The sequence below is a fragment of the Capra hircus genome, chromosome 2, assembly GCF_001704415.2.
Source record: "Capra hircus breed San Clemente chromosome 2, ASM170441v1, whole genome shotgun sequence".
Classification (NCBI taxonomy): domain Eukaryota; kingdom Metazoa; phylum Chordata; class Mammalia; order Artiodactyla; family Bovidae; genus Capra; species Capra hircus.
In genome coordinates this window covers 17,416,505-17,440,243 of record NC_030809.1, presented here as the reverse complement: position 1 = coordinate 17,440,243, position 23,739 = coordinate 17,416,505, and the positions used below count along the sequence as shown (strand labels likewise).

At 44.0% G+C, this 23,739-nt stretch overlaps 1 protein-coding gene across 8 annotated transcripts in view; it reads left to right on the top strand.

Annotated features, from left to right (window-relative positions):
• SP140 (SP140 nuclear body protein) overlaps nucleotides 1–23,425 on the top strand; it is a 79,238-nt gene extending 55,813 nt beyond the window's left edge. For 7 of the 8 annotated variants that reach the window (XM_013973213.2, XM_018058490.1, XM_013973216.2 and 4 more), the window contains 12 exons: nucleotides 2,665–2,727; nucleotides 4,440–4,526; nucleotides 8,389–8,463; nucleotides 10,083–10,187; nucleotides 12,040–12,182; nucleotides 13,315–13,362; nucleotides 17,113–17,157; nucleotides 20,331–20,446; nucleotides 21,337–21,445; nucleotides 21,708–21,797; nucleotides 22,249–22,392; nucleotides 22,996–23,425. In XM_013973213.2, coding sequence (XP_013828667.2) covers nucleotides 2,665–2,727; nucleotides 4,440–4,526; nucleotides 8,389–8,463; nucleotides 10,083–10,187; nucleotides 12,040–12,182; nucleotides 13,315–13,362; nucleotides 17,113–17,157; nucleotides 20,331–20,446; nucleotides 21,337–21,445; nucleotides 21,708–21,797; nucleotides 22,249–22,392; nucleotides 22,996–23,103 — 1,133 coding nt within the window. In that variant the 3' untranslated portion in view covers nucleotides 23,104–23,425. The remainder of the gene's footprint in view (nucleotides 1–2,664; nucleotides 2,728–4,439; nucleotides 4,527–8,388; nucleotides 8,464–10,082; nucleotides 10,188–12,039; nucleotides 12,183–13,314; nucleotides 13,363–17,112; nucleotides 17,158–20,330; nucleotides 20,447–21,336; nucleotides 21,446–21,707; nucleotides 21,798–22,248; nucleotides 22,393–22,995) is intronic. The other variant, XM_005676660.3, reaches the window with a different exon arrangement.

The window sequence follows — 23,739 nt, the reverse complement described above, 5'->3', positions numbered from 1 at the left end:
TTGTATCTGGTGCAGCATGGCAGATTGAGTGTCTGTGTGGTGGGAGAGCTGTCCCGGCCTTTCTTCTGCGAGGGATTCAGGGAGATCCTGAAAGATAGATCTTGTTAGTGGTTCTCCATCCCCAGTACCTTCTAGAGTTTATGCCTGGAGTTTTCCTTTTCACTGACACAAAATCTCTACCATTCCAGTGGCTGGGCCTTCACATGTTTTTCCCCAATCATTTCTTATTCCCCTCTCAGACCTTTCATTCAGAAGAGTCGGATACAAACGGGATAAAGGCACTTTCACAAAACATAACCAGAACTGAATCTGAACCCCTTGGGCACTCCCAAGCTGTGCCTTCCAGGCTCACTGGGGACAGAAGGAGGCATTGTGCTCTAGAGTGTTGGAAAAGAATCCTGAGTTTTCAGGACTGACCTGTTTAACAGCATTAATCCCTCAGCGCCTTTGTCCTGATCATTATCCAGGAAGGAGTTGAGCCCTTTCAGAGGACAGCTGCCTTCAGTAACCAAAGAGCCTATAGAGGTGTGTGGACAGGAGGAGATGATGGATGTGGGCCAGAGAGTCAGTGCAGTATAGAGATTTTTTGACACAGGGCACATCTTTATCAGAGTGCAGTGGTCCTGGGAGCCGGGCTCGATACCCTTGAATTTGTAGGGCCACAGTGGTGTGGCCAGAATCGGCCAGGAGCAGGCAGAGGCAAAACCCCTTGCCACGTGGCTCCTCTCATGTGAGACAACTGGGTCAGCTTCTAGCAGGAGTCATGAGCCTGACCGTCAGCCATAACGCTGGCGTCAGAATCATGGGGTCAGCCTCCGCTGGTAGAGATCAGGCATCTGGGAATTTCCCTGAGGGGCCTGGGCAGGTCAGTCACGCCGCAGCTCATTTCCACCATCACTAGCCCAGAGACTGGTGTTCCTACTCTGCCAGCGTCTGCAATTCTCCACGTGGCGCACCGAGCATGTAGCTCATGTGGGGGGGCCGAGTCATCCGATTTCCTCCAGCAGAGGAGTGACCACAGCCGCTTAGGTTCTGCCAACCTGGCTCTGAGACAGCAGCCCAGTGCACTTCGGTTGTCAGCTGAGCCACACGCCAGGGCACCAGGCCTCCGGGGAGTCCTGGGGAACTGAAGACCCCAGCGAGGCGGAGATTTGCTTTAGGCTGTGAAGTAGAGTACAAAGCCGAGGTGCTTCTGGCAAAGCCCCTGCATTCTTTCCTTTAATTGATTATAGTTGATTTACAGTACTATGTTTCAGGTATACAGCAAAGTGATTCAGTTATAAATATATATTTCAGATAATAAGAATCTGAAATATATATGTATATTCTTTTCCATTATAGATGTTGGTATAGTTCCCTGTGCTATACGGTAAATCCTCCCCGTTTATCTGTTTTGTATATACTAGTATCTGTTAATCCCATAAGTAACCATAAGTTTGTTTGTGTCTATGAGTATATTTCTGTTTTATTTGTATCAGTTTTTTTCGATTCCACATATAAGTGATAGCATATGATATTTGTCTTTCTCTGACTTACTACACTTAATATGACCATCTCTAGTCCATCTATGTTGCTGCCAAGTGTCATTATTTCATTCTTTGTTATGGATAAGTAATATTCCATTATATCTCTATATATTACTATATATGTATATATATCACTTCTTAATCCATTCATCTCGTGATGCACACTTATGTCGCTTTCATGTTTTGGCTATTATAAATAGTGCTGCTAAGAACATTGGGGTGCATGTGTCTTTTTGAGTTAGAGTTTTCATCTTTTCTGGGTATATGCCCAGGAGTGGGGTTGAACTCCAGCATTCCTGAATATACCATTTCCATTTGAAGAGCAAGGCTTTTTGATCCTTCCTGCCTTGTAAGTCAGGACTGAGCTACTTGCCCAGCACCAATGGTCTCACGTTCACACATTTTCATCTCTCTCATGGGAAAGCAAAACCCAACACAAAACCCAGTGTGGTCCCTTAATTTCCTCTGGGAATTTCAGGTGCTGTATTTTTTTGAATATTTATTCATTTGGCTGCATTAGGCCTTAGTTGTGGCTCTCGGGATCTTCGATCTTCATTGCAGTGTGCGTGGTCTTTAGTTGTGACGTCTAGTTCCCTGACCAAGGGTCAAACCCAGGTCCCCTGCATTGGGAGCATGGAGTCTTAGCCACTGGACCACCAGGCAGATCAGGCCCCTGGGCATTATAGTCGCTCAGGCATTATATTAAATATAAGTGAGAGGGTTTTATTACTACTGCAAGAGTACAGAGATTATTTAATGGCAACTCCACATCAAAGTTGAGAATGCCTCCTGAGTTGGGCACAGTATATTATCCATGTGCACATTTGAATTTACATGAAAATACTTGAAAAGGGAATGAATTTGTATATAACCACAGCAATAATCATTCAGTCTAAGGCATCAGTGAGAGTTTATTTTCTAATTTTTAAAAAAAATTTTCCAAAAGAGGGTCATCTTCTAGAGTCTCCCAGAGTAAAATACAGCTCAGAATCAACCTCACACTGGTACACTGGTAGTTAAGAAGTTTGCCCCAGTCTTGTGAACTAATGTCTGAAAAAATACTTGACAATTACTGATATATAAGTTTTTGAAAATTATATTTACAGCTCTAAGTAATTAACTTTATAATTTTTTTAAGGAAAAAAGAAAGGGCATTCCTGGACAAGAGTAAAAACAAAGAGGAGAAATGTATATCGAAAAGGTAAGCAGTGAAGTGGTCCTACCTGTTTAGTTCGTAAGGCACTGCTTACTGTATTCTTGAAGCCTTCAGTTTCTTGAGGACAATAATAGTGTTCTAGCTAATGTGTCAGTTAGGATACAGGCCAAGACGCTGTAACAAAGAAACTGCCATATACGTTGGCTTCAACAAAACAGTTTATATTTCATGTGTGCAGTAGTACAGAGCTAAATAGTACAGTCACTGCTCTCCTCAATATATGGCTTCTTTCCTAGGTCAAGAAATTATTATTAATTTGGAGAGATGTTCCAAAGAAGCCTAAATGAACAAAGCAGACTATATGTGCATGTGTGTGCAAGCGTGTGTGTGTTAAATATGTGTGTGAGCATTATGTGTTTTTATACCTCTATAGATCCTTATTTATACATGTTTATCAATCTATATATAGAGGGAGATACAGATATAGATACATGGAAAAATTAATGTCAGTACATCCAGAAGAACATATGCAGTAGTCGTTGGAATATAGGTGATGTTTATATTTTTATGTTTTTTAAAGTTATATGTATAAATTCAAAATATTAAACGTGTTCAACTATTGTAATGGAAGTGTTACTTAAATAGCAAAATATGCAAAAAGAAAGGTCTAACAGGATATCTTTGAACAAGGTAACTGTGGCTTTCTCCAGATGGTGATATTTCAAGCAATTTTTATTTTCTGAGTTTTCAGTAATGTATATGTATTACTTCTCATCAGACCCATGAAATCCTATTTATTTTAGTAGCAGTTTAAGGGACACTCTTCCTCTAGACAATGAGGACTAGACTTCATTTCCCACATGATTTCCAGGGCTTTTTTTGGCCACACCCTGTGTCGTATGGGATCTTGCTCCCCTGACCAGGGATCAAACCCACACCCACTGCATTATAAGCTTGAAGTCTTAACTACTGGACTGCCAGGGAAGTCCCTGATTTCCAATATTTGAGTCAGTAGATCTATGTAAGATTTTAGAGTCCAGTGAAAATTTATTATTTGTCACCAATCTATATATCTTATGTTCTTGCCAATTTCCATGGCTGCCCTATTAGTGAATGTGTATAATATTGTTCAAAAAGAAAAAAAAAAGTGGTTGCATCCATTTTAAGAATGATTTATTTTCAAAACACTAAATATTTGTATTTAATCCTTTTAACATTCTCATTTAGGTCTTTGTGTCCACAGATCAATTCTAAACCACATTTCCCCTAAGGGTAGTGAAATCTTGTACACAATTTAAAAGTCATCCCTCATAAACAGAAAATGCTCTGGACACCTGCTTGAGATCCCTTGCCATAACTTTCTTTCTTGTCTGAGTGCATAGTTCAGGGGGGGTTCAGAATTAAAACCAGTACCCATTGCTTTTCTTTTTGGATACTTCTGAATTGAACTTTTTGTTTTCAACACACGGTCAATGGTAGATTGATACGTTTTAATGTATTTTTACAATTAGACAGCCATAAGGTATGGTAGCTTGTAATATACAACTTATAGAACACTTTTGAAAAACTGTAACACTTGACCTTCACATGTGTTATGGAGGAAGAGACAGAGAGAGTTAAACAGAATTTCATGGGTTTCTGGCTCCTAATTGGCATTTTCCGCACTGTCTTATACTCTCTCTCATAATATTTCTCACTTGCTTTTCATCTCACATGTCAGCTGTTTTTTGTATAACTCTGTATTTTCCCCTGCCTAGCCCTAGACAACAGCAAAGCTGCTGGCCAACCGGCCCCAAGTGGAAAGAAGGTGGAAATGAGTCTGCAGGACCCTGCCAAGATCAGGAGTAAGACTGTGACACTTCTATTTTGCCCTGAAGGATCAGTAGAAATTTTGCTATGCTTTTGAGGAACACAGATCCTCCCCCACACATTTTTTTTTTTTCCTAGTCAACCTTACCAGTCAATTTGACTGCCATGAAATCTAGAAAGCAAGCCCATTTGAAGCCAGCTTTATAAATTGTTTGCACTTATATCATAGCTCTTATCTGTCCAGGATCTAATTTTTTTCCTCTTAGTTTTATCTGTTTTCACAAAAATTCCTTTATCTCACATCTTTGGTTTATTAAAATGGTTAGACTTTATAAATTGTAAGTAGAAAGCAAGTTCATTCTTTCATTGCCCTTTCAAATCTTCTATTAGTTAAGTTTTTCCTATTTGGGAGCAGGTCATAGAGCTTTCGTGTTCCCTTTTCACAGGAATAAGAGTCTTTTCCAGTTACTGAGGGTCCTTTCTAGCCTGGTATTAAGACTAGCTTTTTCTCTAATTCAAAGCACCTCCACTCTTTCCTCCTGAGTAAGCTTGGTCTGAAATACCTATGAAGAGGCAGCATAATTGCGGTCTTTTCTCACTCTCACTTGGCTCTATTCCCGCTCAGGAACTGCTAGTCTGAGTCATTCAGGCTCGGGAAAGTGGATGAGAGAGGAGAGATCCGATGTGGTAGCATCTTACCTGGTAGGCACAGCTGTGAGTTGACACTGTGGAGAAAAGCCCACAGTCACTAGCTCTTTTCTCCGTGAGATGCTCTCATCAACTTGGTGGTGAGGGAAGAGATGAGGTCAGGCCATGAGCTTGAAGTTTTGGGAAAGAAACATAGTGTGTATACAAAGGCAGATTTAGTACCTCCATAACCTGTTCCACCGAAACTTTGGATGTCACCTATCTGGTTCAGTCCATTGCCTTCAGATGTGGGCATCTTCCTGCTTGGAAGTAGGGCGACCACCTCAACCCGGTTTGCTGAGAACCTTCCAAGTTCTGCCACTTTAAGTCCCATATCTTGGGTACCCCTTAGTCCTGAACAGGCTGGGGCACTTGGTCATACTTTTTGGCACTTAGTGATTTGTTCTCAACTTTTGGGACTTAGTACTACTAAGATTTTGAGAAAACAGTATTAAATTTAAAATTGTCACATTTACTTCTAGAGGTTAATACCTACCATTTGGTTGGTTGCCGTTTAGTCTCTAAGTCGTGTCCAACTCTTTGGCAACCACATGGACGCAGCCTGCCAGGCTCCTCTGTCCATGGGATTTCCAAGGCAGCAACATTGGAGTGGCTTGCCATTTCCTTCTCCAGGGGATCTTCCCAGCCCAGGGACTGAACCCACATCTCATGCATTGTAAGCATATTCTCTACCACTGAACCACCAAGGAAGCCAATACCAACCATAACAATTAAAAAAAAACAACCTTAGATTATAATCTCCTATCCAGGTACTAACCAGGCCTGACCGTTCTTAGCTTCCAAGATTAGGTAAGATCAGATGTGTTCAGAGTGGTATGGCTATAGACCTAGATTATAACCCGACTGCTATAATATGTATTAGGGTTTGTTATAGAGCTTCAGTGTTATTAATGGGTACTATACCCTGTGGACATAGAAATAGCTAAATCCTGCCTTGATAAGCCAATCCATTTTGAAAGTAAAATACCATAGTGCTATATTATGAAGCAGTGGGCTTTAAGCTCAAAATTTCCTTTTACTAGAAGCTCCAAAAACTAGACTGGAGTGCAGTGTATTTTATTGTTCTCCTTACAGATAGTAGGCTAATGGATTTGATGGCTTCTCTGGTGGTGCGAGTGGTAAAAAATCCGCTTTCCAATGCAGGAGACATAAGACTTGGGTTCGATCCCTGGCTGGGGAAGATCCCCTGGAGGAGAGCATGGCAACCCACTCCAGTATTCTTGCCTGGACAATCCCATGGACAGAGGAGCCTGGTGGGCTACAGTACATAGGGTCACAAAGAACAAAGAACAGGACTTGACTGAAGCGACTTACACACATACACACACACACACGTGCGCGTGCGCACACACACACACACACACACACACACACAACTACAACACACCCATTATCCAGGAAAGGCATAATCAGTGAGCGACAGACAGAGAGAAAGAAAGAGCTCTACAGTTGCTGGACTGTCCAAGGTTGCGATTAGAGCTTTAGTGCCAAGCTGAGCCGGAATTCAGAAGAGGCAAGGATGAGATACCTGGATCTCTTCTCACTGGGCTGTATGCATGGACCTTTAGAAGCAGAGGGAGGAATGAGAAAGAGGGCCAGAAATATCCCGGTTTTCTAGAGCATTCTACCACTTTGGCATCCCTGGCAGCTCAGACAGTACAGAGTCTGCCTGCAATGGGGGAGACCCAGGTTCAATCCCTGGGTCAGGAAGATGCCCTGGAGGAGGAAATGGCAACCCACTCCAGTATTCTTGCCTGGAAAATCCCATGGATGAAGGAGACTGGCAGGCTAGAGACCATGAGGTCGCAAAGAGTTGGACACAACTGAGCGGCTTCACTTTCTTTCTTTCTTTGGCATCTTGGGTGAGCGAGGAGGTGAGGAGAGCCTTGAGAGCCATACCTGGCTGGATGGGCTTCCGCTGTGTGGTGGACCCACCTTCCAGAGGGAGAAAGTAAGAGGAAGTCAAAAGATTAGTCCACCTCTTTAAGAACCGCATTTCTACGTTTTTAGTGGTTCTCCCTGGCCCACAGCTATTACTTTTCTTTATTGGATTGGCCAAAAAGCTCATTCAAGGTTTTCTGTACATTTACAACCCGGATGAACTTTTTCGGCCAACCCAATACTTTCTTACAGAAATTTATAAATCTCTGTAGGCCTCTTCCTTGAGCTCATATGACCCTGTTAAATAATAACAGGGTGACCACTTTCAAGGTTGTTGTAAGTTGTAGACCTTCTGATAAAGTCTAATCATCAAGATTTGTCCCATAGGGCCATTTTGATCTTGAGGAATTGAAAATTTTCTCAGTAACTGTTTAGTCTTACGACCAGTAAGTAAGACCAGAAAGTAAGATTATTCTACCAACCATTGGATCCACTTTGGGTCTGATATATGCTCATAATCTACTTAGAGTTTATAGCACTTAGGAAGGAGTAGTCTGGAAAATATTTCTTCCTGGAGTCTGAATTACCCTTCCCACCAGATGGTGGTCGTTGGATGATGGGCACTGAACTCAGAAAGAAGGAAATGAATTTATCTTCCTACCTTAGAAAATAAAGCACATGTGAATGATAGCAAACTTTGAGACACATATCCGCAGCCAATTAACTTGTAAATGTCAGGACATTCTCTGCTGCAATATTTACTGAGTCCATTCTTAGTTACTATGTGAAATCAAGGTTTGGGAGGACTCTTGGTTAGCATTTCTTCTTCTTAGTTTCTTAGATTCCAATGTCTTTGTCTAAGCTCAGATGGACAAAACTCTTGGTTACATTACTAACACTTTGAATACAAATGTACAAATAGCTTCATTCCAGGTGATGTGTATGACATATGTCTCACCTGCAAAGCCTGCCATAGGGTTTCCTATAACTCATTTCCCTTAATTGTGCATTAGTAGATGTACAATTGGCATCTATTAAACAGTTAACACGTGGCTGCTTGGGATATAAGTAAAATGCTGATATTGATTTCTTTTTTGGTTTACTAATGTGCGACAATGAAAAGTAAAATATAAGTCTAAAATTTGCCATCTAATTCTTGGTAGCTTAAAGACTAGGAATGATATATTTTTCTTTGTGCATTAGATAGGCTTCCGGGAGATTACATTTCAGTGGAAATTCTGAAAAGCACTAATGGATGCAAGGCAGCTGCATGTCTGTGACTACGATTCTGTTTTTCTATTTCCTCAGGGAGAAGGAGAAGCAGACCTAGAATCTGCTCTACTCATAATAACAGAACCCCACGGAGAAGAGCTAAGTCAAGAGGTAAGGAAGAAAAAGGAAATATTGTCTCAATAATTAGGCAGCTAATTTCCTGTTTTGCACTCGGTTTTTATTGATAAATCTATCTCCCTAATTGCTTTATGCAGCTTTACTAACAGAAAAAGTTTATGATTTGGTTCAAAATGTGCCTGGATGAAAAAGAAGATAATTTCGCAAACAAGTAACTTGGTGACAGATCTAAACCAGACCCCGTGGGCCCAATGGCTATCACAGTGATGTTCTCCCTGCTGAACTGATCACTTTTAAGACGGAAATAGTCTGCACATGAAGGGCACATACACAACCCACACATTATTTAACCGGCCCTTCTCTTGCTACACAGAAAGTCAGAGGTTGCACACCATGGGTAGCCTGGAGTGGTGGTCAGAAGTGTATCATCCTCTTCTGATTGTGTGGGCTTGGGCCTGTCACTTGACTGCTTTCCCTTCAGTTTCTTCATCTGTAAAGTAAGAGGGTGAATTAGGCCAGCCATCCTTCACAGCCCATCCCAGTTCTCCTGGTCTGCTATCTCGAAACTGGACCATGGACAGCTCCCCCTCCTCCCATCGTGGCTCTAAAACATTGACTGCAGGGTCAGGATCCTTGAGCTAGTTTATTCAAAGACCTTTCACCCCCACTTCTGTGGACTCAGTCTCCAGCAGCCCTCTCCCCATGTAACTTGCAGATTATTCTAGAGCCTCCTGAACTCCTCTTTTAGCTAAGGAGAGTGCTGATATGAGAAAGAAGCATGAAACAAAGCAGAGAGTACAAAGAGAAGGCAGACGTCACCTCCATTCAGTTCCCCCATCATTGCCCTCTCTGCTCACTCAGCCAGACCTGACATAGAGAGATGCAGGTAGAGTCTCTCATTTTGCTCCAGCTGCTTAACTGTGGTGAAATAGTTGGAGGATTCCCTTCAATGAGGAAAGAACTTTTTTTTTTTTTTTTTCCTTTTGGCTTTGAGGCATGCGGGATCTTGGTTCCAAGACTGGCTATTGAACCTGTGCCCCATGCATAGAGTCTTAACCATTAAACTGCCAGGGAAGCCCCATGGCTCCCTGCAGAACACGATGCAGCTATATGCTTCGTTGTTGTATGAGAATCAGTGAGGCTGACTGGATTGGGAGCTAAGACAGTTTTACTGAAGCCTGATTTTTTTACTAACACATTCAGTTTTGTGTGAAACTTGAGGAATGAGTTAGAGGTAGATGTTCTGTAGTTATGTATTGAAAATGCCACTTGGGAGAAGGGCTTTGACTCCAGCGGTGGTGGTTTAGTCACTAAGTTGTGTCTGACTCTTGAGACCCCATGGACTGTGGCCTGCCAGGCTTCCCTATCCATGGGATTTCCCAGGCAAGAATACTGGAGTCGGTAGCCATTTTCTTCTCCAGGGGATCTTCCTGACCCAGGAATCAAACCCACGTCTCCTGCATTGGCAGGTGGTCTCCTGCATTGCAGGTGGATTCTTTCCCAACTGAGCTACCAGGGAAGCTGTTGACTCTAGAGGTTTGTGGTATAAAGCTTTCTACGTCCCTTCATACCTTTATAGGAACAAAGTCATCATGGGAGAAGTGGTACGGGTGCAACTGAAAATGAGACCATGAAGGAATCTTCTCTTTCAGGGAAAAGAAAGTACACATACGAACATGTGGATTTTCACCCTCCGATAATTCCTGTGACCTGTGGTAAGGTGAGAGGAAAGTTACACAAGAAGAAGTTGAAAATCGGTGAGTTTGAAGGTCTACTATGCAGCGCCTATCTGAGGGAATCTTGAGAAGTCATGGGATTACCTATGTGAATTACACATAGTGGAAGGAATGGGGGCCACCATTTTGCTTGAGAGAAGGAGGAAGGGATACCTAGGTTAATATTTTCATACTTTAAGAAATCATACACATTAGGTGCTCACTCCCAAGTGGACGTGTCCACAAGGAAGCCAACGAACCAAAGAGAAGTGAATCAGAAATAAAAGGGTCGAGGCTCTCAGTTCCCACCTTCATGTCCTTTCTCCCTCGGGATGATTATCACCAGAGCAGATGCTTGATGTAATGAGGACCAGCAAAGAATTCAGAATCAGATAACCTGAGTCCCAGCCTCTCCTGTGCCATGAGGAACTGATTCGTCTGAGTAGAGAATGGGACCTTTCTGAGCCTGAAATTCTTCATCTAAAAAAGAAATCATTAAAACCTGCTTCATGGTATAGCTGCCAGGAATTAATTTACATCATTGATATAAAGTATTAGTAAACAACTTAACCGAGATACAATTCACCACTCAGCATGTACAATTCAATGTTGAATTTTGTTTGTATATTCACAAGATGGTTTAACTATCACCGCAATCGCATTATAGAATATTTTTGTCAGAATACTTTCCCACTAAAGGAAACTCCATGTCTCTTAGTAATCAATGCCCAGTCTCACACTCACCCACCACCCACCCTCAACGGGCTAATCTATTTTCTGCTCCATCAATTGGCCTAGTCTCAGTATTTCATGGAAAATGCAATCAGGTAATGTGTGACTGGCTCTCTCTCTTATGATGATAATTTCAAGGTTCATCCGTGTAATGGCATGTATTAGTACTTCATTCTTTCTTACTGCCACATAATATAATATTCCATGGTATGGATATACCGTATTTTATTTAGCTATCCATCAGTCTGGATTGTTTCCACTCTTCTATTACGAATAATGCTATTTTGAACATTCATGTTCTAGTTTTTGTGTGAACAGTCTTTAATTCTTTCCAGTATATACCTAGGAGTGAAATTGCTGGTTCCTGTGATAATTCCATATTTGACCCTACTGAGGAAATATCAACATGTTTTCTACAGTGGCTGTAGTATTTTATTTTCCCACCAGCAATATATGAGAGTTCCAATTTCTCTGTTTCCATGCCAACACTTGTTACTGTCTAATTTTTCTAAGCCAGCCATCTTAGTGGATGTGAGATGGTATCTCATGGTTTGGCTGCGCTTTTCTCTAATGACTAATGATGCTAACATATGATTATCTTTTATACAGAACTTAAATTTTCCATCGGATAGTATTTCACAGTTACTTTTAACACCAGCTATCCATGATTTTGGGGATGAGAAATCTCTGCTCAATAATGCCATTGAACTGGGTAGAAAGTGTGATAAAGGGCACAGATGCTGCTCTGGTGCCATTCTGAGCCACAAGGTACCCATCGGAGAACTCAGTCCCAACCCGAGTTTCTGCTCCCATGGGCCCAAGGTCCTCTCCCTGGCAAACTGAAATGCTCTCACACTTCAAAGTCACTTGCTTTTCCTTTTCAGGTGATTTTAAAATACTTTTAAAAGGTTGATTTTTATGGTAATTATCATTTTTGTTGTTGTTGTTGCGCATCCATTAAAGAAATGTTGCCACAAGGCAGTGAATCTCCTGTGAGGGGACTTGGAGGCTAGATGTGGGGATTCTGAAGCCTGAAAGGGGAGGCCAGACTGTCCTGTTTCAGATCTTGAGCCTAAACTGAGTGTGTCCAGATCCAGTGTGGTGGGCGCCCACCTTCTGAAAACAAGGAAGGCTGAAGATGAATTTTACCCTGGTCTTACAGGAGCCTGGGTGAAGTGTATACAGAGTGAAAATGGAGACTGGTTCACCCCCAGGGAATTTGAAATCAAAGGCGGCCACGGAAGATCAAAGAATTGGAAGCTCAGTATTCGCTGTGGAGGGAGGCCCCTGCGATGGCTGATGGAGGTATTCTGGGGGCCAAGACAGGTGTGACTTTCCTTGTTGTGCCCTAAGAATAAGGCCACTATTTGCTCACCAAATATTTGTTGAGTTATCACGAAAGCTCAGATGCCTCTGAGGTTATCCTCTCACCTGGGGAGAGTGTTCCACATTCCTGACCTCAGTACAACATAGCACATCATTGCCGTGAAAGAGGCAGGAAATTCCACTGCCTTTGTCAGGATGGAATAGTAGTTCGGAGGAGGGAAGGATCATTCTGACTCGGGTGAATGTAGTCAACTTTATGCACTGGAAGAAGACAGTTTACAATCAAACAGGTAGGAAAAAGGTATTCCAGAGAAGGAATGATGTGAAAACCAGAATCATGCCTAGTGGGTTGAGATGACATACTGTATATAATGAGGCATAATCCATCAATTCAATTGCAGTTGTTGTAGAGGAATTTAATGCCAGGCTAAAGTGTTTAAACTCATAGACAATGCAGAATCAATGAAGTCTTCTGAGATATGAAACGACATTTTTAGAATGGTGTTTTAGATGGCCAAGGGACACTGAAATGACTCCAGGGTCTTTTCAGCTCAAGAAACCTACACCCAACATGCAGTGCTCAACTCAAATGCTCTTCTTCCCTGAATATCCCCTGACCAACTTGGCCCTGACCATTTCTTCCCTGAGCTTCCTCAGCCCATTACTAGGATCTTCTTATAGTTTTACTCTTATCCTTTCACGCATTGTTTTTTCTGTGTCCATCTTTGTGTGTCCAAGATTGTTGAGAATGTCTGACACCCAGTAGGCATGGGATAAGTGTATATAGATTGACAAGCCTTGGTATACGGACTCAGGCTTGAGAGACTGGTAGGAATGGAGAGCGGGTGAGAGGTGTCAAAGAGATTATAAAGGAAAACCTCTTAAAACTTAAGGGGAAAAGCACAAGAAGGTGAAAAAGTTCTAAAGATGATTTTTAAAGTGCCACTGATTGAATTTAGAAGAAATACAAGTGAAGAGAGGGAGATGGTTTCTCATTTAGATACCATGGCTTTGGGCTGACAGTGGGACATCCAGGTAGAAATATTTGGAAAGAGGTTGAAAGTGCCAGATTCATAGGCCAACCATATACTTGGATCTTTTTATCTTTCAGAAAACGTTTCTCCATAATCCTCCAAGGAAATATGACAGGAGAAGAAAGGTGATTATTACCTAATTTTCTAGAAATTCTCATCATATAATTGATTTTGCATGCACAGTGTATTATTTTGTGGTTTCTAAACTGTGTAACACCCTGCTCCCACCTTTAAAAAACTTTTGGCATATGCCTTCAGTGTTGCTTCTTTGAACACTGTGTTGTTCTGGATGGCAAGGTCTTCTTGAATGGCAAACCATTTGAAATAGAAGTGATAAGGAGCCATCAAAATAGACCTCATGGATGTGCTTTAGCTACAGATGCGGATGTTGTCAAAATTGAAAAGGCAAGCATGATTCTGGAACATGCAGGAGTATATTGTAATAGGGTGATAAGGTCAGTTTCAAATCAAACCCAGATTTTTAAAATCAGTATTGCTATTTCCTAACTTTAATGAAATCTGATGGAGTGAAAGTATGTTCACAGTCATTCAGAGAATCCCAGTCTAAGATCGTCCATCTTGGTCCATATACCATTTTGTAAGATAGGCAACAAGAAACATAATTCTTTTCTGATCGTTTGTATCCCCTTCCACCCCTTAATAGTCTATACACAGACATACTCTTTTTCAGGGGGCCATTATTTGCCCCTGATGAAGATGGTACTGTAGGGTGGGAAGCTCTTGGGAGATCAGTGGATTGTATAGGAGGGGCTGGCCAAGAAAACTGGTTACTTGGATGCCACTCTTTTGCTGTGCAGACCTCCCTTCTGTCTATGAAAGTGATTCCTTCCTCTGTGGAGACAACAAATATGTAAGGTGCAGTGTATATTCAGGACACGGAGGTGGGTTTTCCAAGTTTGGGTATGAATGAGAACTTGAAAGCAAGATGGAAGTGAGAGGTGCCATTCTTATGTATACATAGACATGGCCATTCAAGGGACTTCCCTGGCAGTGCAGTGATTAAGTGCACCCTTCCAGTGCAGGGCACATGGGTTCAGTTCCTGGTTGGGAAGCTAAGATCCCACATGCTGCATCGTGCAGACAAAATAATTTAAAAAAAGAAATGGCCAATCAAGACATTCACAGAACCTCTAAGACAGGTCACAGATAGCTGGCCCTTGGGAATTCATCTTCCACTGGGAATGTGAGATCCAGGACTTGACGTTATCTGAGGTTCTGGACAGTTGAAACTCTAAGTCCTTAGGACATTTCACCTGCTGGATTTCCTACAGGGAACTATTATTTGCCCTGCTTAGTGAGATCTTGAAGATCAGCGTCTGTATCATTCCCCAAGTGCCAAGAGTGACTCAGTTAGTTTACCCGAGTAAGCTGGCATCTTCTTAACAATAGATGCTACCCTTAGTCATGGGTACAGCACTTTTTAGCAGCAACCTGCAGTTGCCTCTTCATTTTGCATCTCCCTCTGCGCAAGAGCAGATGTTCCCCGAGTGGCAAACCTCAGGACCCATCACTGCTCCCGTGGGTCTTCTGTGTTTCTCCGAACCTCTTTTCCCCTTGGCTTTCGGAACCTTCAGTGTCACTCTCAGCACCACATGATGGCTTCCTGGCTCCTGACAAAGGTCACCAACACCTTTTGATGACAATTGCAGTGTCGTAAACTAATTGCTGGAGATAGTGGAGGACAGAGGTGCCTGGCATGCCATAGCCCATGGGATCGTGAAGAGTTGTACATGATTTAGCGACTGTACAACAACATTCCTCTAGAACAATCTTTTTAATGTTGGGTAATATTTGCTTAAGAGATAGCAAGTAATCTCTTTTCCTAAGTGGAAAAAAAAAGTATTAATTGCTCAGTTGTGTCTGACTTTTTGCAACCCCATGGACTGTAGCTCACCAGGCTCCTCTGTCCATGGGATTCTCTAGGCACAAATACTGGAGTGGGTTGCCATTTCCTCCTCTGAGGGATTTCCTAAGTGAAATGATACTCATTTATTCACTTATCCAACGTGCAATTATTGAATGCTTACTAAATGCCCAATGGTCTTTAGAAGATTAAAACAATATCCTTGACCTCAGGGATTGTTTCAACTTCGTTGCCTAACATGGAAGAATAACTAATGGGGTTATTGTTGTTGTTTAGTCGCTAAGCTGTGTCCCACTCTTGCGACCCCATGCACTGTGGCCCACCAGGCTCTTCTGTCCATGAGATTTCCTAGGCAAGAATACTGAAATGGGTTGCCATTTCCTCCTCCAGTGGATCTTCTTGACCCAGGGATTGAACCCACGTCTCCTGCTTGGCAGGGATATTCTTTACCACTGAGCCACTTGGGAAGCAGTGAGTTTAGAATGGGCAATAGAAAGATGGGCAGTGACATAGCCACCTCTCAGGTCACTGACCACTGGATTACACTTGTCCATGACCACTCTGTCCTGGGCTGGAGATCAAAGCTGAGGCTGCCTGTGTCCTAGAGCAGTGGTCCCCAACCTTTTTGGTACCAGGCACTGGTTTCATGGAAGACAATTTTTCCATGAACTGGGGAGGAGGGATGGTTTCCAGAGGATTCAAGTGCATTACGTCTATTGTGGACTTTATTTCTATTATTATTACCTCAGCTCTATCTCAGAGCATCAGGCATTAGATCCCAGAGGTTGGGAACCCCTGCCCAAGAGGGATGGAGGCCAGGTCATTCTACTGAATATTGGAAAGCAATATAAAGCTAGTGGGTGGTAGTCAGTTACCTTTGAAGAGTCAGCTAGCTGACTTCTTGGGATTCAAAGGGAGGGGAGAGAAAGGTGACCTTCTGGAAGAAGAGCTATAGCCCTGGGAAGTTTGGGTACATTTTATCATTGAGGCTGTGCCCCAGGAGACCTGTGACAGGCAGTGGCATTCTCTTCTGAGACCTTTTCATGAACTCCAGGACTCTGGGCCCCGTGGTTACCTGGGTTGTTGATGATGAATCTTCAACCTGAAACTCTCACCTCAGCTCCTTCTGGTGGGATGGCATTTTATAATGCAGAGAAGAATGCCCAAGGACCTCTTGAAGTAAGAAAACCAACAGAGCTCCACCAACTCCATCTGTGGGAAAGTGAAAGTGAAGTCGCTCAGTCGTGTCCGACTCTTTGCGACCCCATGAAGTGTAGCAGGATCCTCCCTCCATGGGATTTTCCAGGCAAGAGTATTGGAGTGGGTTGCCATTTCCTTCTCTAGGCGATCTTCCAGACCCAGGGATCGAACCCGGGTCTCCCGCATTGTAGGCAGATACTTTACCATCTGAGCCACCAGGGAAGTCCCATCTGTGGGAACCAGGGCTAAAGTCCCCAGACGGCTCCCTCTTGCATCTAAGAGCCAGGGAATAGACCTCGCATTGGGCTGAACGGTGGTCCTTTGGTACTTTTTTATTTTCCAAGTAGATACAGTTCAGTTCAGTTCAGTTCAGTCACTCAGTCGTGTTTGACTCTTTGCAACCCCATGAACTGCAGCACACCAGGCCTCCCTGTCCATCACCACCTCCCGGAGTTTACCCGAACTCATGTCCATCGAGTCAGTGATACCATCCAGCCATCTCATCCTCTGTCATCCCCTTCTCCTCCTGCCCTCAATTCCTCAGCATCAAGGTCTTTTCCAATGAGTCACCTCTTTGCATGAGGTAGCCAAAGTATTGGAGTTTCAGCTTCAGCATCAGTCCTTCCAATGAACACCCAAGATGGATCTCCTTTAGATGCATGTATCCATAAAAACAGGTGTGAAGTAATGGGTGAACCATGGCTTGAATCCCTCCAGTGATTGGTGTTTAAATAAGTGACAGATGCATACATCACATTCAATATTGTCATTTAATCTTTCTTTTCTGCAGAAAAGAGGACTGAAGTCTCCTGACAACACCGTAGATAGCCTTTGCGTAAGTACTAACTCCCACCTGTGACCCAGACTAACGCAGGCCTTTCCCTCAGCACGTTCTCTGAGTCATCACCACATTTTCCTGAAGCACGCTCACAGTCAGGTGAAGTGTGTCGCCGTGTGTGATAAGCAGGGCACAGCAGATACCTCGCCTACCTCAGGTGCTTGGTTCTGGCATTGGGGGTCTTGACCTGAAAGCATCCTTTCCATTTGTGCAGTAGAAACCTTCCCATTTCCTCTTTTCCCCTTGAAAGTACAAATAGGAGACAGAGCTTGAGACCACTGGGGTCTCTAGAGCCTGGGCTTGAAGTAGTAATGGGCACAGCTGGCCTGTAGATGGGGGATAAGGAGGACATTAGAGGGAGAGCAGCATTTTAAAGAAGCCAATAGAGAAGGAAAGAAAAATCCCAAACTTCTATTCCAAGGTACAGGGAGAGCTCGATAGTTTTAAGCATCAACCAGAAGGAACAGGCCAGGCGAAGCTGGCAGGTTAAGGTTTAAACACTGTCATGGATCCTGCAGAGAAATGCACTTGGGGCTAGGGGGTTCTTTATGGAAGCCCTGCATCCAGTCTTGAGGGAACCATCATGGTGCTGAGCTGGTCGCCATCTAGCAAATCACAGGGCATTTTAGCTCAAACTGGTACCATGTGATTGGCTGCTTTGTGTGTGCGTGAGTGCTCAGTACTCAGTCCTGTCCAACTCTGCGTGACCCTATAGACTGTAGACTGCCAGGTTCCTCTGTCCATGGAATTCTCCAGGCAAGAATACTGGAGTGGGTTGCCATGCCCTCCTCCACGGGATCTTCCCAACCCAGGGATGGAACCTGCATCTCTTGCACTGGCAGGCGGATTCTTTACCACTGAACCACATGGAAAGCCCTTTTGATTCCTTTCACTGCAACAGGATGGACATTTGCAGCAGAATCACCTTTGCACAACTCCAGGGGGCAGCACTCAGGTGGGATAGTATGCAGTAATGCTGATGCGTGGCCTCCAATGGAGGAGGGATAGTCAAATAGCTTTACATATAGTTTACCTCCAAAGCAATGCCCCCAACAAGATTTAAATCTTATTCACACTCTTTCTGACCCTTGGCCAACTGAAGGATTCTTCAGTCATCTAAACAGTGCTGGAGTCCAGTGTTTCTGTGGCTTGTTTGGGATGGACATTGGTACAGAGGGTCAGGTCTCACAGCCCACGGCCAAGAGTCCACAGGGAAGAGGAAGCAACTGTTCCAGCAAGAGTACCCTCACGGCTGCTGCTCAGTTTTCCTGGGACTGATTGTTGCTATTCAGTCACTCCATTGTGTCCAACTGTTTGTGACACCATGGACTGCAGCATGCCAGGCTTTCCTGTCCATCACCAACTTCCAGAGCCTGCTTAAACTCATGTTCATTGAGTCTGTGGTGCCATCCAACCATCTCATCCTCTGTTGTCCCCTTCTTCTCCTGCCCTCAATCTTTCCCAGCATCAGGGTCTTTCCCAGTGAGTCACTTCTTCACATCAGGTGGTCAAAGTATTGGAGCTTCAGCTTCAGCATCAGTCCTTCTAATGAATATTCAGGGTTGATCTCCTTTAGGATTGACTGGTTTGATCTCCTTGCAGTCCAAGGGACTCTCAAGAGTCTTCTCCAACACCACAGTTCAAAAGCATCAGTTCTCTGCCACTCAGCCTTCTTTACGGTCCAACTCTCACATCCATACATGACTACTGGAAAAACCATAGTTTTTACAAGACAGACCTTTGTCAGCAAAGTGATGTCTCTGGGACTGATGTTACAGGATAGTTCAGCATTGACGTAAACCCTATGCCTTAATAACAGACTTTGCTCCAACTAATCACTCAACTTAGGCTGCAACTAAGACCTTTGGAAAATAGCATTGCTGGGATTCCAACTTAGGGGAAATTCTGTTTATCAGTCTAGGCTAAGACTTGGACATCAGGATTGTTTAAAAGTCCCCAGATGATTCTGATACACAAAATCACCCATTCTATGAATTAAAGAAGAATACCAATAGCTCTCCCCCACCTGGACAAACTGATTCAGACTTCTGGCATTGGGACCAGGACATTAATATTTTATATACACTGCCCTGAAGGTTCTAATGTGCAGCTGGACTAGAAACAAAGAGGTAGATAAATCTACTTAAAAATACACAAGTGTGAGGTTCTTGGGGACTTCTCTGGTGATTCAGTAGTAAAGAATCCATCTGCCAGCATAGGAAATGCTGTATATGTGGGTTCGATTCCTGGGTCGGGAAGATCCCCTAGAAAAGAAAATGGCAATCTAGTCCAGTCTTCTTGCCTGGCAAACTCTGTGGACAGAGGAGCCTGGTGGGCTATAGTCCATGGGGTCACAAAGAGTTGGATATGACTGAGCAACTGAGCACGCACGAGGTTCCTAGGCATTGGTTGTATCTATTATTCCTTGTTCCCCTGGGGAGAGGGGTCATTACTTTCTGGGGAACGATGATGGCAGTCTGTGAGTGTTTACACTGAAGGGAAGAAACACGGTCCCATGGTTCCATGCCAGAGCAGTTTCAGTCCCCAGTTGGGGATGTCTTTGAGGATTCCCCAGAACACTGAATGGGAGCTTTAGGCAAGATGGTCCTTGGGGCTAGCACTTTCTCATGTATGGCCATTTCAAAAACAAAAGAAATGGCCAGAATCCCAGTTCACCCAACACAAGTAGCTTCATGCAAAAGCCCAGAACAAGACTCAAAATAATTGTTAAAATAATCTTGTACTTCTTTCCACACTAAGAAATTTAATCCACCGTATTAAGTTCTCAGTATATCACCCTCCCGGCAGTCAATTTAATTATTGTGGTATAGGCAAACACGTGTAACACTTTATTTCAGGACTTTATTTTATCTCTCATCTGCAAGGTAATAAATTCCCATAAAATTACCTTGTTTTGCTGCTAGTCTTTCGGTGTTAGACGCTCTGGTTTTACAGGGAAGACTTGTTTTGGTCTGACATACAGGCTCTTCCTCGTCAATTTCATTGCAGAGCACAATTTCTTCTGAAATGCCCACACCATGCTGTCCTTTAATGTCTCAGGGAGAAGCATGCGTCCATTCAGGTGCATACAAAGGCAGTGGGTTCTTGATTCCCAGAGTGCTAGCCTTCTGGGCTCTCACTGGGGATATAGGTGTTGTTTTACCTTCTAGCTGGGAAACTCAGATGTGTGTGAGACCTGCCGGGATGGAGGAAAGCTGTTCTGCTGTGACACTTGTTCGAGGTCTTTTCACGAGGACTGTCACATCCCGCCCGTGGAAACTGAGAAGTGCGTGAGATGCTGCCCCTCCCTTCTGACTGGGGACCTTCCCTCTAGCCACGCCCACTCTCCCCACCTAGTTCTTATTATGCCCGGTTGGGGAAAGAGCAGGCCTATGGGTACAGGGTCCAGCGGTATGATGCAGAGAGCTGCTTCCAGATGCGGGCAGTGGCAGGTGGATGATTTTTGCCACTCAGTCTCCTCTAGGACACTGAGGCTGGTAGCCAGGTCCTTTGTCCACATAGCTCCTGTCCTTTGCTAGAAGTTTTCCAACCTGGACTCCGGTTCATGGGGGTGGAAATGCACTTGTTTATTGTTGCTGTTGCTGTTGTTCAGCCACTCAGTCGTATCCGACTATTTGCGACCCAGGCTTCCCTGTCCTTCACCATCTCCCAGAGTTTATTCAAACTCATGTCCCTTGAGTTGGTGATGCCATCCAACCATCTCATCATCTGTCATCCCCTTCTCCTCCTCCCTTCAGTCTTTCCCAGCATCAGGATCTTTTCCAATGAGTTGGCTGTTCTGTGCTTATTTACAAAACACAGGAAGCATGGGCTGGTTCCCTCATTTTGTCACATTATTAATGGACTGAGGGAAGCCGGAGGACCCCAGGGGTTAAGGCCCAGTTTTGACAGTCAGGCCGGGCAGACAGGATTCCTTGTGCTCCCAGAAGTGGGCACAGAAAGGAGAGCCCCCCACTCACTCTGACACCAGCTCCACACACTGTAGTGGGGGTCCTTGACTCAGACCCCATGTGGTAGTCTTGGAGACTCTGGAGGTACCCCTTTCCTCCCAGAGCTGTGTCCACCAATGTTCCTGAAAGGAGGACGGTGGCAGACATGGGAGTGGCAGGTGTTTCTGGGGACCTTGTCCTCGCTCACTTATTCCCAGCCCCGCAGGAGCCCGTGGAGTTGCACCTTCTGCAGGATGGAGAAGTCTTCAGGAAACCAGCAGGGTCTCAGAGAATCTGAGGTCCTGGCAAGGCTGATGCAGCTGGAGGAGCAGCTGGTGAGTCAGATGGGAACCCAAGCCTTCCCAGGTGTGAAAAGTCAAGCACAGGGTAGGGGGAAGGCAACCACAGGGTGAGCCATGACTCATCACACTCAAGTCACACCAGAACTTGTTCGCAGCTATTGCACACCTGTGTCCAAGAGCCATCCCCATCTGGGGAAACTTCCAGAGACTGGTGTGAGTCATGCTTGACCTGGGTATGTGTATGGGGCTCAGTGTCTCCAAGCTGCTTTTTGTTCACAGCTTCCTTCTTTTGCAGAAATGTGAGTTCCTCCTCTTGAAGGTCTATTGCCATTCAGAAAGCACCTTTTTTGCAAGGATTAAAAAAAGGATTCCACGTTCTTATTATGTGAGTAACCACAACAGGGGCTTCCCAGGTGGTGCTGGTGGTAAAGAATCCACCTGCCAGTGCAGGACACAGAGAAGATGTAGGTTCAAGGAGATCCCCTGGAGTAGGAAAGGGCAATCCACTCCAGTATTCTTGCCTGGAAAATCCCAAGAACAGAGGAGCCTAGTGGACTACAGTCCATGGGACCACAAAGAATCGGACACAACTGACCACACATAGACACAGACTGATCATAAGTAATCACAACCAACAGTAATTGCAGGCTGCCACGATGTTACCCCATCTGGAAACTGGCACCTGTGATATTCGAGGGTGGAATCCCATGGGAGCAAGAGAATGAGCTACTGTTATCGTTACCTTGTTGTGTTTCTGCCAGATTTGATGGGAATCCACAGGAGGCACACGTTGAACTCTGCCAGTAATGCTCCCAGTGACTCTTGTTTTTCCCTAGATTAAAAAGGCTTCTAAAAACTTCAAGGAACCCATGTGTTTGGACAAGATAAAGAAGAGGCTGAATGAGCAGGGCTACTCCCACGTGGAAGGGTTTGTGCGGGACATGCGTCTCATCTTTCAGAACCACAGGGCATCTTACAAGGCAAGTGGCTCGCTCTGCTTCCATTTCATTTTCTCTTCCTTTCTTAAAATTTTATTTTATTTTATTTGTTTTTGGCTGCACTGGGTCTTCGTTGCTATGTAAGCGCTTTCTCTAGTTGAGGCGAGGGAGGGGCTACTCTCTAGTTGCAGCACGCGGGCGCCTCATCGTGGTAGCTTCTGTTGTTGTGGAGCACAGGCTCTGGGCGCATGGGTTTCAGTACTGGGCACACAGGGTTAGTCTCTCCATGGCAACAGGAAAGGAAAGTCACTGAGCTAACACAGCCACCCTGTACTGTTCGCACTGTTACCAAGAACACAGATTACTTTTCTGATTCTCACTGAAATCCATAACCCAGCCAAATAAATAAGAGCTCCCAAGTGTGGTCATGATTTTCCATTCCCATCCTGTTAATATGAAATAATCATGCTCTTAAGAAGCATGTTACTCTTCGCTGCATGAGTTTTTTTTTTTAGCATAACCTGGTTCACATAACTCAGGATGTCAAAAATAAAAGAGTCTTATGATCGTCCTCAATTGCAGGGTATCCAGTGATACTGATAATAAAGATCATTATTTTGTGATCATTTTATTATTTTTTTCCAGTTCAATGACTTTGGCCTAATGGGATTTAGACTGGAGGCAGAATTTGAGAAGAATTTCAAGGAAGTGTTTGCTCTTCAGGAAACAAATGAGGACAGTTCTCTGGAATAATGGATGTTGCTGGTGTCCTGGAAATTCCCCTTTTGGTCAAATGTCTCATTCCCTAGCTGCATGAGGGGTTGGCTGCTGATGCCACCCCTCCCCAGAGCACTGCCTTCAGCCAAATGGAGCCAACTTCACCTGGAGGTTACACGTCCTTGGCCTGGGGGCTGGCTTCCAGTCGACCCAACCTTCATGCTCTGTGCATCCATGGGATCAGGCTGGAGCCTGTCTGAATACATCCATCCTTAGCTTTTTGCCCAATACTGTTCTGCTTCCTTCATCCCGTTCTAGCAAAGAAACACAAAATAAATTACTTAAGTAAGAGACTTTATTGCAGTGTCTGTTTCCAGGGAACTCAACTTAAGATCATGGTCCTAGAAAGCAGGCTAAGAATGGGCTCCGGAGTTGGATCACAGCCTGTCAAGTAGTGTATTGATGGTCTATGGTGTGCTCTAATAGTGCAGTTGCTAAACATTGACTTGTAGGAAACTGGGTGAGATAAAGGCAAGAAGGTATACAGTGGGTGAAATTCTTTGGCATTTACAAAAGAATAAATGGTGACTAAAAAACTGGATTTTGGTGGCTATCATTAAGTGCCCCTAATATATTGAAAAGAGTAAATGGCAGGCTTAACTCTCTTCAGTT